Genomic DNA, 13893 nt, shown 5'->3' with positions numbered 1-13893 from the left:
TACTGCAGAGATGTGGCTGAGTTTACCATTAGAAACACACAGATGAAGAAACAAATAATTATTTGTTTATTCAGTGTTATTTAGGGTAGTTCACTTTATGAGGACAAAGCAGAAAACACAACTGCATTACCTTTATTTATTGAATTTTAATTGAATTTTAATTCTCAAGTTTATGAGTCTGTGTCTACTACATTTGTTAGTACACGATTTTTTTTTATTGTGCTAATTTTATCACAAACAACTTGACAACAAAGTCCCTAGACAGTCAGAAACAATGACATCAGTCCTGTCTATCTAAATTCCCAGGGGTCTACTACAATGTATTTAAACTACAATTTAAATACAGCACAAAGATTGAATAAATGGCTTGATATTTGACCATTTTGCTTTGTGAAAATGTACAAATGTGCAGCTTTATAACAGTGCCAAGTGTTTGCATCAAAAAGTTAAGACAGATTTACTTATATAACACATTTAAAAACAACAAACGTTGACCAGCGTGCTCAACAAAGTACTTAAATAAAACCATAATCAAATACAATACACAGGAATGGTCAAATAAAGCAGTCATAAATAAGTTAATGTAAGTGAAATTGAATAGAGCATAAAATATCCTGACAAACTAATGACACAAGAATAGATTTGCATAAACAGCTAAATAAAAATGATACTAAATCAGACATCAAGTAATATTTTCACAGGAAAAATTCTTTTTATTATCTCATGTGTCACCTCTTTGAATCTGCTTGTTATATAGGCTCCTTGTCACGAATATCTCAGGCTTTATTTCATTGTATTTCATTAAAGACGGCAGACCAGAGATACTTTAAAACGATGCCAGAATGTGTCTCTAATACGCCTGTTTGTAGTCTACACGTTTTCTTTTATTGTGCTAATTTTATAACCAATAACTTCACAGCAAAGTCCCTAGACAGTCAGACATGATGACGTCAGTCCTGTCTGGCTCGCGCCAAGGATGGGTGGGGGGAGTTGGAGGCGCGCGGGGACGCGAGAGAGGAAGAAAAAAAAAAAAAAAAAAACCTCAACCATCATCAACGCGCTGGCGGTGCGGGGTCACGAACTATGACCTTTAACAGAAGAAAACCAAAACAATTATTTTATAAAATAGCAGACAGCTCGAAATCTGTGACCACCGTTTCCCGGAGGTAAGTCTCGGTCCCGGATTGAAAACCGTAGAAAGCTCTGTGTGATACTGGATGATAAAAGAGCGCAGCTAATCTCTCTGCTAGCTTGTTAGCTAGCCGATGCGGAGCTCCCTTCCTGCCCGACCCTGCTGCTGGGGATCCGGGCAAGTTACCGTGAAACGCTGGGCGGAGTCTGGCTACGCCGATGTGCTTAACAGACAGTTGAACTAACTAATATGTGACACTACTGTCGTGTTAACCTGAATCAGTGCCTGCATGCTATAATGACAAATCCAGAGGGAGAGACGGGTGCAGTCGGCTCGTGCTGCAGCCGTTGTTGCGTTTGCTTCAAATAAGCTAACAGCTAACAGAGGAGAGCTGTAATGCCGCAGATGAACTCGACCCTTTTACCTTTGCCATCTCGGGAACATAAGTGTGTTAAAATGACTACTTTATTCAACGAGGCTGCTTATTTTAAACATACTGTCATCACATCAGCAGTTGATTATTCTGCTGTCTGCAAAGAAAATTGCTTTTTTATAATTATCATAAGGATCCGTCTCCTGTATTTTTGGCTGACTGCCAGATTGTCCATTTTGTTCTGTGTTGTGATGCGTTTGGGGACGGAGGTATTGATGGACACTCGGTTAAACCAATCAGTAAAGAATGAAGTAGCACGCCCCTCCCTTTGGTCAGTGAGCTGCTGCAGGGACATAAATCAATTTTCATGCAATGTAATGCAGGCAAACTGTATTCTTTGTTAAAATCCCAAATCAGCAAAGAGAGAGTAAGAACTGTCAACTGCAAGGAGATAATTGATGGTAGCAATAGATGCTTTCACTTAAATCTGCCCAGAAAGATGCTCAAATGCGTTTTGGTCTCTCACAGTTGTATCATAGGTTTTAAAATGTCAAGAAAGTGTATGACAGATGTATATAACCCTGTTTCTGACGATCCACCACAAGGTGTATTACATTAATATCATACTGAAAAGGGATCTTCATGGATAGACAGAGCACTGATTTGATTTGATGCACTTCTGCCATCTGTATTAAAATGCAATGGCAACAACTTAAAATGTGTTAACATTTTATGGGGAAGGGAATCACCAGAGTCCCTACAATTGTTGTTTTTGTGATGCTTAAGTCACAATACAATATCGATGCAAACTTAAAATGTGTTGCAATATTCTTTGTTTTGGGATTATAGCAATTCATTACCTTTTCAACTGCAAATTTTGTTCCTAAAGGAAAAGTCTGTTCATCTCACTTCAATAATTTTTATTGGAGCAAATTGTATCTAGTGGCCTGTAAAAACGATTGATTTCATTATTCTAGCTGGTTACCAAAAGTTTCATTTGTACTTGGAATATTAATTATTTATATAATAAAAAGGGATACTTAGTATCCATGTATCAATACAATATTACAACACAAAAATATTACAATGCTCCTACCTCAAACTTTTCAATGATTTGTGTTTGTTGTTTTTGTGCATTTCTTATTGCTTTTTACACAGCTATCACAAAATAAAAGCAAAACACTTTATAAGAGTGCAAACACCTAGATTTCACTTCTAGACTCCATAGAAGTCAAACATTTTTCTGTCCATTTTCTGTGAGTGAATATGCAGAGGTTAAAATGTTTTACTCTATAGTTGTAGGTAAAGGGACACGACAGGTTTCTTACCTTACGAAGGAAGCCAGTGACGCAGGGATGTTCACATGATTCGAGGTAAATTTCTACTGAGGTACATCAGTTGTACTCCTCTGTTACAGTGACGATAGTGTGAGGCTCTATCAGACTGTATTGTAATTTAGTTATTAACCGTCTCTTAAATCTCATGTCTAGGTCGCAGTCAGAGGTCACAGACTCGGCTTGTGGTGACATCAATGCAGTCGTGCTTGCTTTGTCAGACATAATATTTGCCCTCAGGAAGAAATTAAAGGTCCCACATTGTGCTCATTTTTCAGGTTCATATTTGTATTCAGGGTTTTTACTCGAACATGTTAACATGCTTTAATGTTCAAGAAACATGTTTGTATTTTTCTCACACTGGCTGCCTGAATATAATCACCTGCTGTCTGAAACGCTCTGTTTTAGCGCCTGTCTCTTTACGCCCCGCTCAGAAAAAAAGGCCAGTCTGCTCTGATTTTTTCTGTGTTTCTTGGTCTTCCGAATCTTCACTCTTGGTGTCTCTGCACATAAGGAAGTGACTGTAACAGCACTGTAGAGGCAATTTCTGCCTTTATAGTACAGTACAGTACAGTACAGTATGTACAGTGTGAAATCACAACTTTACTGAAGTTTTGATGGCCTGTTTAAAGGCATGGTTTCTGAATGGAGACTATGTGCATTTTTCTGTGAATTGACTGATATGATATTTTCCCAGTATGTATATAGCACCTATGCCTACTTTATGATAAAAAAAAAAATGGCATGGTAATCTGACTTTTTGTAGTCTCGGATCTTTAAAGTAGGTGAGAAGTGGAAGAAAATCTGTTACCTGATGTTTATGACAGACAAGATATGGAGCAGTAAACAGATGGCGCAAATGTTTTTCTACTTTTATTTTTTGTTTTGTTCATCACCATTAAATTACTGCACCTTCAAACTGATTTTTGATGTTCTGTGTAGAAAAGGAAAGTTTTTTTTAAGGGTGATCTTTGTGACAGCATTTTCTTTTTAGGCATCATGTGTTTTTTACGGTACATTAAAACAATGGAGAAAAACTTTAATACCAAAAATAATAGAAAAATAGAAAATACTGCACTGCATCATGCAAGTCACATAAATCAGACAAAACTCCCCAAAAAGTTGTCACAGATAAAATTTTATATTCCAATCCATATCATCATGCATCCTCTGTGATCCACTCGCTCCCTTATAATTATTATAAAGCTATCTCAGCGTTGGCCTGCTTTTTCGTGACAGTTTGCACCATTGTGGTTGATTGTCTGTGGCATCTCTCCAAACAGACCTCACTAATGACCTTACATCATCATGACGGCCAACCTGAATCTGCTCTCTCAGCAGAAAGTGGACTCTGAGCACGAGGCAGAGGTGAGCGTGCAGGGGGAGACTGTTTGCTAGCAGTCTGAGTTCCATAATATAACCTATATGAAGGTTAAGCTACGCTGAAAATATTGTGTTGCTGCTCTCTGTCTGTGTGGTTAGTGGATGCTGCCTTGATTTGTTGCCATAGAGACATACCTTCTGTAAATAGAGGTACTCTGGACAGTTCAGACTTCACAGAAAAGTGTTGTGTAATAAAATGTCTCTGCTTTACACAGATGAAAGTAAAATTTACTTGTGTGGTAGACTTTGTATGTGTATGAGCTTGTTGAAATATGTTTCAATTTGTAGGTGTCATCCTCTCCTTCAGACTCAGTGATGAGTGAGTCTCCGCAGCGCTTTCAGGTCATCTCCACTGAGCCGGCCGCAACACCACAGCGAATACAGGTAACTGCTCAACATTAGTTAGCTTCAGAGGATGTGGCACTGCTGCTGCATGTTGATGTCATCCTGTTTCAGTGCATTAGCAGCAGTGATGAACAAGGGGGTGTTACAACATGTGACTTAGCTCTCCCACCTTCAATGTCACTCTCTTCTCTTTTTACTTCAACTGGTGTGTGTCACTTCCACCTCCCTCTCTTTCTGTCTCCATCTTCTGTCTCTAACACCTTCAGATTGTAACTGACCAGCAGACAGGTCAGAAGATCCAGATAGTGACAGCGATGAAGCCGTCCAGTGCTCCCAAACAGCAGTTCATTCTGACTACGGCTGACAGCTCAGGGGCAGGCAAGGTCATCCTGGCCTCACCAGACAGCCACAACACTAAGCAGCTCATCTTCACTGCTGCAGACAGCCTGATGCCAGGAAGGATACAGGTACCGTTCCCCTATAATATCACCCCCTGGTACATACTGTGATGATAGTATTGGGAACATTTTGGTCTTGATATTTTTTAAATACTTTTCAGACCGTGTTATGACCATGATTTTGACATTGTGTTGAAGTGAAACACAAGATTAACGGCCTGTGTTCAACTTTGCCTTTCAGATCGTCACAGATCCAGTGTCAATGGAGCGGTTGTTAGGACAGTCAGGGGACCTGAGCCGACCGCAGCCGGTGGAGTACTGCGTGGTGTGTGGGGACAAGGCTTCAGGTACTAAAGCTCTGTCTACACATATGAAAACCAGATTTTCCTCTACATTTTAGCCTTCCCTCCACATGCAAACAGAGATGAAAACTCTGGTTACTTTGTATCTGTGTTTATGTGTAAAATAGAGTGTTTGGGAAGCGATGTAATGATGTCATCGTGCATGTCCATTGTTGATTTGTGTAATGAGCGAGAAAGGAGAATTGGTCTCTCTGGCTGATTTTAAAGCTCTCATAAGTACAAGGATGAATAAATTGTCTGGTAGTTGTAATTGTTCATAGTTATTATAGTATTTCAACATGTCAACGTATATTTTCTATGTTGTTATGGTGGTTATTGTTGTTTAGAACTGGTTTTATGCTGCTGCCTTGGCCTGGTCTCGGTGAGCATTTGGAGTTGTTTTTGCGTTCTTGTGTAGATAGGGATATTTTGTAAAGTTTTCTTTTTAGATAGAGGGGTAAAATATCCATCTCCACAAAAAATCTGAATACATGTAGACAGGTCCTAAAGCTTACACTTGCAGTCATCTAGTGATATGAGGATTTGTATGTGTTTTTTAACTCATGTATGTTGGCTATATCTTCTGCTGCATGTCAAACATGCACCTACACATGCAAAAACTCACACACTCTGATCAGTCTTCTCTGTGTTCAGGGCGTCACTATGGAGCGGTCAGTTGTGAGGGATGCAAAGGCTTCTTTAAGCGGAGCGTAAGGAAGAATCTGACCTACAGCTGCCGCAGTAAACAGGACTGCGTCATCAACAAACACCACCGCAATCGCTGCCAGTTCTGTCGGTTGAGGAAATGCCTTAACATGGGGATGAAGACTGACTGTGAGTGAATCCAGGACACAAAAACATGTAGACAAAAACACTCAGAGAAAAATCAGGTATTATCAGGGTATAAGAAAACATTCATTTCCCTCTAAAAGCCTAAAAGGTCATCTTAAATTTACTTTACAAAGTCTGGAATTGTTTTTTTTTACCTGCCAAACACTTTCACTTGCTTTCTTAACTTTTTCTGTGTTTTTACTCAGCTGTGCAAAGTGAGAGAAAGCCCATCGATGTAGTGCCCAGAGAGAAGCATGCCAACTGTGCTGCCTCCACCCAAAAGATTTACATTCGCAAGGACCTGAACAGTCCGCTCATTGCTACGCCAACCTTTATCTCTGATACAGAGACCGATGGCTCCAGGTCAGTGGGAATCAGACCTCTGTCTGTTTTTGTATCTCTCAGCTGTTGATTTTGGTGATATGTGAACTGGTTTTTGACGATACTCTGTGTTGTGTGTCAGATCCAGCCTGCTGGACCAGGGCATGCTGGTTAATATCCAGCAGCCGGTCATCCAGAGTGATGGAACTTTGCTGCTGGCCACTGACTCAAAGGTACAGCTTCTGCTGCCGTAAAAATATAACATCTGTCAGTCTGCTGTGCTGCAGTCCGTCTCCTTCTGCTACTCATAGGAGGAGACTGATCTTTCAGGCGGAGATGTTTTCGAGTGGCACTGTGAGGCTATAATATTTGGTGCTTGTTATTTTGGGGTCAACAAAATCGAGAAGTTTGAAAATCTGTAAAGCTATTTTTAATCATCTTGTTTAACTCTGACCACACGTCAGCCTCTCTGCACAGCCAGTAAACACGACTTTTATATTCACACAAAATGTATTAATTGACAGGCCATGGCGTTGCTGTTCACACTGAAGTTTAGTTTTATATGACATCAGTCAAGAGTCAAGACAACAGTTTTAGCCACAACATGTAAAATACAACTTCAGGTATATTAAAATAAGCACACTACAGATTATTACAGATGTTTAAACAGCAGTGATGACAAAATTACTTAAAACAGCTTAAACTGCAAGATATCCAACCTGCCATAAACCCATCTGATCATCTAAGAGCCAGAAACAGGGTTCATATAAGGTGCTTGAAGTGCTTGAAGTACTTGAATTTGCAGATTTTTATGTGCTGTAATTCCTTGAAATCAGATCTTTTTTGACTTGAAAAAGTATTTGAATATAATTGTCAGGACAATAGTATTACAAATAGTATTAGATAAATGTTTGCGAGCTTGCAATTATTTTCTAATGCCATATGAGCAGTATGAAGGTGGTGCACCAACGGGCTGTTAAACGCCCCCCCCCCAAACTACACATCAAATGACAGTCAATCTGGCAGCAATTTGTTTGTAAAAGTAATCAGGCACAGTCAATCTAAGGCTAAAATCTGTCTTAATCTGTACAGTGTCTGGCCCGTTTAGTACAGTTTTTAGAGCACTTTTCTGATCTTCATTTATCCCTTTAATAGGTTTTAAGAGCATTTTTGTGTTTTGTCTTTGATCCTGGGTCATCTGATGTTTTTGACTAAAAATAATCTGCATTGTTTCATCTGTCTTCAGATGGAGTCTGGGCAGGGGGACTTGGGGACACTTGCCAATGTGGTGACTTCACTGGCCAACCTGAGTGACTCACTGAGAGAGAATCTAAACAATGGTGATACCTCAGACAGCCAACAAGAGGAGCAATCTGCCAGCGAGATAACACGGTCAGTCAGCAGTGCACACAGAGAGGAGGGAAGTTTGTTTGAGAGGTTTCTGCAACGTCTGATCACTTCCCTATCATTTCCCTCTGTGGAATCTCATCTTATCTCAGTCAGTCTGTACACCATGTGGCCTCTTTAAAAGCAGAATATTTAAAATGGAGCATATTTGTCTCTACAGAGGCAAAAAAGACACATTAATATTCATGTTTCAGTGAGTTTTCTGTCAAATCAGATCATTAAAAGGTGTTTGTGTGTGTTGTGCACAGTGCCTTTGACACCCTGGCCAAGGTTTTCCACCCACCTGAAGTAGGGGTCGGACAGAGTCTGGCAGAAAAGCCGCATTGTGTTGGTGGAACAACCATCCAGCTGATTGGTCGAGACCAGGAGACGCCAATCATTGAGGTGGAAGGACCACTGCTCACAGACAGCCATGTCGGCTTTAAGGTGGGTGGAGTTAACGGATACAGCTCAAGACCCGAATTCTTGTCACTGTCTTGGCTGTATAATAATTGATGCAAATATTCAACTGTGCAGTATTTATTCAGTATCTCAATTTATTCTCACCTGCATCACTATCGAATGTGTATTTAACTTATGATGCACATATTGTATATATTTCTAATTCTTATTTCTTTTTATGTACCGTATGTATATTGTGTTGTACCTTTTAGCATTATACACATTTTACATTTCTAAAACTTTACACAGTAGTTCTATACATTGCAACGTAGCATAATGCACATTAGGGGTAGACTGATATTTGTTTTTCAGGGCCGATACCAATACTGATATTAGTACTTAATGAAACCAATAACAGATATTTGGAACTGGTATGTTTTTATAGTAAAAATAAAAATATTTCTGTTCAAACTTAGGATAATAACAAACTGCAAAACGCAACTAAATGTCTTTAGCAAATGTCTAATCAAAACTGAAACTTTCAACATCATATACAGCAAGTTCCCAGCAACTTTTTTATGAGCTTCAGTGAAAATTTAAATAAAAAATGAATGAAAAAAAACAGTTCCCTGAGGTTTAACAAAGTAAAAGTTCTCTCCATGCTGATACTTTCTCTGCATGTATTGCAGACTGCCTCCCCCGGTGTTGGTGTGGTGTGTAATTGCACACTTTTTCATTAATTAACTATAATTGATACAAATAATTGGCAAAATGCCAAATATCAGCCTCGATAATCGTCCAGGACGATAATCTGCCAACTACTAATGCACTTTTTTTTTTATTTACAGATTTTAAATACTCAGCATATTGTAAATGTTTTTTATTTTTAAATATTTTACATCCTCGTGTTAGTCATTTTAGCATAATGACCATACTTTTATTTCATATACATTTCATAGTTCTTATTTCTGCTTTCTTATATTTCTCTATGCTTTACATCAAAGCGACTACAGAGTATCACAATCTTACCCCTGGGGATCAATAAAGTATTTCTGATTCTGATAATAGACACACTTGATTTACATTATTGATAATTTAGGGATATAAATAGACTCTGTTTCTTCTGCTTTAGCATTCATCTGTAGGTAGTCATTTTTCAAATACTTTTAAATGTCTTTATTATTACAAAATAAAATAATTGTATTTCCTGAGTCTCCTTCTTCTTCATTTCCTCTGTGTTTAGCTGACCATGCCCAGCCCCATGCCTGAGTATCTGAACGTACACTACATCTGTGAGTCAGCATCCAGGCTTCTCTTTCTCTCCATGCACTGGGCGCGCTCCATCCCTGCCTTCTCGGCTCTTGGGTGAGAGTGCATTTGACACAGAAATATGGTGCATTATTGTTAATCTACATGCTCAAGCTAATCTTTTCTCTCTATATATCTTTTACAGTCAGGAGGCGAACACCAGTTTGGTGCGAGCTTGCTGGAATGAGCTGTTCACTCTGGGTCTCTCTCAGTGCGCTCATGTGATGAACCTGTCGACCATCCTCGCTGCCATCATCAACCACCTTCAAAGCAGCATCCAGGATGGTATGGACCATAGACCTCGTCGTCATTTCTCAGTAGGACACACACACACACATATAAACGGGAGTTAAGAAATTTTTTTAAAAAATTCTTAAAACTTGTTTTCATAACATACTACAAGATAGACATAAAAGACCTACCGGGGATGACTGCAGATAAGTTTTCATGCATTTGACAAGCACCTGTGGCTTTGTGGCATTGTTGATGAGATTGTGATGAACTTTAGGAGAAATGATTGACACTTTCCAGTATTACAGTTTTGAGCCCCATCATTGTTTATCTGTCCATGTGTCAAACATTATGGTTCAGATACCACGGTCTGAATTTCAGTGTAAATTGGAGAATTTATGCATTTATGGAAATAAAAAGAGAACAACAAAATAAAGGCAGAGGTTAAAGTCTCTGCTGAAAAATGCTCAGCCCAAACACTTCTAGTGTACATAATGAATCTTAATGTATCAAACATTTTCTTCTCTCAGACAAGCTGTCGGGGGAGCGGGTGAAGCAGGTGATGGAGCACATTTGGAAGTTCCAGGAGTTCTGTAACAGCATGACGAGGCTGGAGACTGACAGCTACGAATACGCCTACCTGAAAGCTATAGTGTTGTTCAGCCCTGGTGAGTGTCTGCCTCTCCTAATCGAGGTAACATCAGACATCAGAGCTTTTATCAATCAAATAAACTCCATGGAAGGCTGAATAATTGACCTGTTTTTGCATTTTCTAAAATGACTGTTATGTTTTTGACTCATCAGATCACCCCGGTGTGGAGAGTGGTGGGCAGATTGAGAAGTTCCAGGAGAAAGCCTTGATGGAGCTGCAGGACTACGTGCAGAAAACTTACCCAGATGACACCTACAGGTACGTACATGCCTTCAGTCTAAGAGCCCAGACACACGAAATCAACATCAGAGAGCTAGTAGCAGTGATGGCTGGCTGTTGCGTTGAGAAAAGCAGGAGACAGTTCAAAGTGTTTAGGCTTTTATTTAGCTTTTAACAGCCTTTGTATATGTATAATTTGTTAGCTTGGGTATAATGAAAAAAGCCTCATCTCTGTCTTTCAATTGAACTACAACCTTTATTTCAAAAATGTTGGGACGCTGTAAAAAACGTAAATAAAAACAAACTACAATGATTTGCAAATTCTTTTTGACCTATATTTAATTGAATACAGCAAAAAGACAAGATATTTAATGTTCAAACTGATAAACGTTATTGTTTTTGCGAATATACACTCATTCTGAATTTGATGCCTGCAACACGTTCAGTAAAGACTGGGAAAGTTGTGGAATGCTCAAAAAGACATCAATCATCATGACTTTGTTGCTTTTTTTTTTTTCCCAGGTTGACCCGTATCCTGACTCGTCTCCCAGCCCTGCGCCTCATGAACTCGAGCATCACAGAGGAGCTCTTCTTCACCGGCTTGATAGGTAACGTCTCTATTGACAGCATCATTCCATACATCCTCAAGATGGAGACGGCTGAGTATAACAGCCAGGACTCAGACACTGTAGAGTGACACGTCATCACTCCAGCCCCGAGAACTGTCGAATAAAGATTAGCGAGTCTCCACATCAGGTACTCTTTTTTTTTTTTTTGTCTGTTGTGGGGTTTACCATTAAACCCCAGTGAGAAATTTACAGCGGCCCTTTGTCTCCTAACGATGCACAGCGCAAAGTCATTCAGGAATCCACGGTCTGTTAAGATCATCTGGGACTGGAAAACCAGGATGACGCTTGGAGTGTTTGATGGAGCTGACACAGTGCGCTAATCTTAAATTTCTGGATCTAAACTCAGAATGGAAAAGGAATCCTCTGCAGCGGCGACTGTGCTCATCTCCTTTAACGTCTTTATGGCACTTCAAGCTAATTACATACGAACTTTGACCGAAGCCTTTCACATTATTTTAGTCTTATCTAAGCCTTACCATGCTGTCATGTTGATCACATGCATAAGTTAGCATTAGCTTACAGATAACACATGGGCTGTATCAGTGAGCTTAAACTTAAAACTTACATGTGGAAGTGGAATTTCACCCATTTAAGAACCTAAATACTAAAGTAAATCTGAGTACTTACTTTAGACTTTGAAGCTGTAAAGTTTATGTTGGTATTTGGAAATAAGGTGCAGTATTGTGCTATGAGCTCACTGTGCTGTTAAATTGAGAATTCAGACCTTTCTAAACATATTGAAGCATGCTTTGTAATAATTTTGTCTCTTTTAATTTTGAAATTTACACCATTTACTAAAAGGTGTGAGACATTAATGTACAGTTCTTTACTCTAAATACATTTTAAATAATAGTTGGAATGAAAACTCCAATCAGGTACAAAAACTAACTCAAACCTCAATTAATTAATCCATAATCTATATTCATATGCTTTCATGACATTTATATACCACACAGTGCATTACAACATGACCAATGTCTGATTTTAAGTAATTCCTCTTTTAACTTTCATTCACAATGTCGCGTTCGCCAAATTAGCCAGTTAAACTGACCGTATGTCTTTTTTTTATTCTGAACGACGCCTCAGAGATTTTAGCTTTGAGGGTGTTTTTCTGTTTAGGTGCAATTATATCTGGATTATCATGAATATGTTGCTAATATAACCTGTGCAATCACCTCATCACTTTTCCCTTTACGACAATCAATGAAATGATACTTCCTTCTGTCCCATCAGTGAGTGTCATGACACTTTTCAATCTGCATTTTGTATGTGTATTTATTAATGGAAGCTATTATTTTTTTGGAATAAGATTGTCTTTAAGATTTTGGGTTCAAAAATGTTACTTATGTGTAGCTATGCTACTGTTTTTGTACTTGTTTTTGCGTTTGTACTCTGCTAAATGCACATCAATCAGCTTTTGTGGCGTTCCACTGTGTTCATGCTGACTAAACTTTTGTTTATGTTTTCTAAAAACTTTCATTTGTTGTCAAAAAACTTGCTTGTTGCATACTAAGTGTACTTACAGTACTTTTGGGCAGGTTTCCCTGATTTAAGAAGAAAAAAGATTTTGTGGGAAGCCAGTGTCGAGTGTGTCGATGTCTTAAAGACGACATGAAGACATTGGCTGTCCCGTGTTTATGATGGTTCAGAAAACGCATCCACAGCATCATGAATGATAACGGGAATGTAAAGAAATCAACAAGGATTATGTCTTGTAAAATAAATGTCAATTGTAATATTTGGGGTTTAAAACTCCGATCGACTGTTTGTAAAGGCACTGTTGTGAAATGACCTTTATACATGTAGTTTCATTAAAATGAGTGCATGTTGTTTTTAAGCTGGGTTTTATAATCTTGTGGCTGTCTGCCCTAATAAGGAGCATTGTTATAAATTTTATAGTGCATTGCAGTGCATGAAGAAGTTGCTTAAGTGCATTTTATTAAATGCTGTATAAAAAAAATGTTAATTTAAATGTTGTGGCTTTAAAATATTCACCATGAGCAGCTCCCACATTAACAGGTATTATAATGGATTTTTTTTTCAGCTCTGTGGTTTGAGTATCTTATGGTTAAACTTTTATACTCTGTAACTGTACTTTGTTTTTCTGCTCATGTAAAAGGTATTTCTTCAACACTGAGATCGAAAAACATTCATGTTTTGCTCAAGTTTGTCACAACCCCACATTTCTACCTCACACCAATGAAGATATAAAACAAATGTATTAATGACTGAGCTCATGTATCAGCATTCCAGTCTCTGAGGCTGACCTCTCTGAAGCCACACCCTATAAAATAAATAAACAATCAATTATGAAATATGATGTGCCTGTGTTTCTTTGCCAGTGCCTGTATATTACAGCCAAAGTTACGCTAAAGTGGGTGGTTGTGTGTCAAGTCAGATGGAGGTTTTTGTTTACATTTTAGATTTTGTTCAAACATTATGCATATGCTATAAAAATCCGTAAAATATTTTCACTGAGGTTTTGTTAATTGTATAGGGTTTGGGGGTTTTTTTTGCCAAAGGGATTGTTGTCATTTTCACCCCCTCTTAAATGTCTTTGACAAAAACCATTTTGGAGTTCCATATTTTTAGATGTATAACTCCTGGA

At 38.5% G+C, this 13893-nt stretch overlaps 1 protein-coding gene across 3 annotated transcripts; it reads left to right on the top strand.

Moving 5' to 3' along the window:
- Positions 1-1008: 1008 nt before the first annotated feature.
- nr2c2 (nuclear receptor subfamily 2, group C, member 2) lies at positions 1009-13600 on the top strand. 3 transcript variants are annotated; one of them, XM_088082031.1, is made up of 16 exons: positions 1012-1166; positions 2802-2878; positions 4123-4207; positions 4511-4606; positions 4834-5034; positions 5207-5312; positions 5961-6140; positions 6344-6500; positions 6601-6691; positions 7705-7850; positions 8114-8291; positions 9490-9611; positions 9700-9839; positions 10316-10453; positions 10590-10695; positions 11179-13600. In XM_088082031.1, exons 3-16 carry the CDS (start codon positions 4148-4150, stop codon positions 11351-11353), a joined length of 1896 nt encoding a protein of 631 aa, XP_087938157.1. In that variant the 5' UTR covers positions 1012-1166; positions 2802-2878; positions 4123-4147; the 3' UTR covers positions 11354-13600. The 3 variants fall into 3 exon arrangements, 2 of the variants coding, with proteins under 2 accessions (XP_087938157.1, XP_042348095.1); XM_042492161.2 differs by lacking the exon at positions 2802-2878; XR_015777464.1 differs by lacking the exons at positions 2802-2878; positions 11179-13600 and having other exon boundaries at positions 1009-1166; positions 9700-9871.
- Positions 13601-13893: the final 293 nt, after the last annotated feature.

This window comes from Plectropomus leopardus, chromosome 9 (genome assembly GCF_026936395.1).
Source record: "Plectropomus leopardus strain MGB_pleo_1.0 chromosome 9, ASM2693639v1, whole genome shotgun sequence".
NCBI lineage: Eukaryota > Metazoa > Chordata > Actinopteri > Perciformes > Serranidae > Plectropomus > Plectropomus leopardus.
The sequence above is the reverse complement of the archived record's forward strand: the minus strand, read 5'-3'. Positions and strand labels throughout refer to the sequence as shown.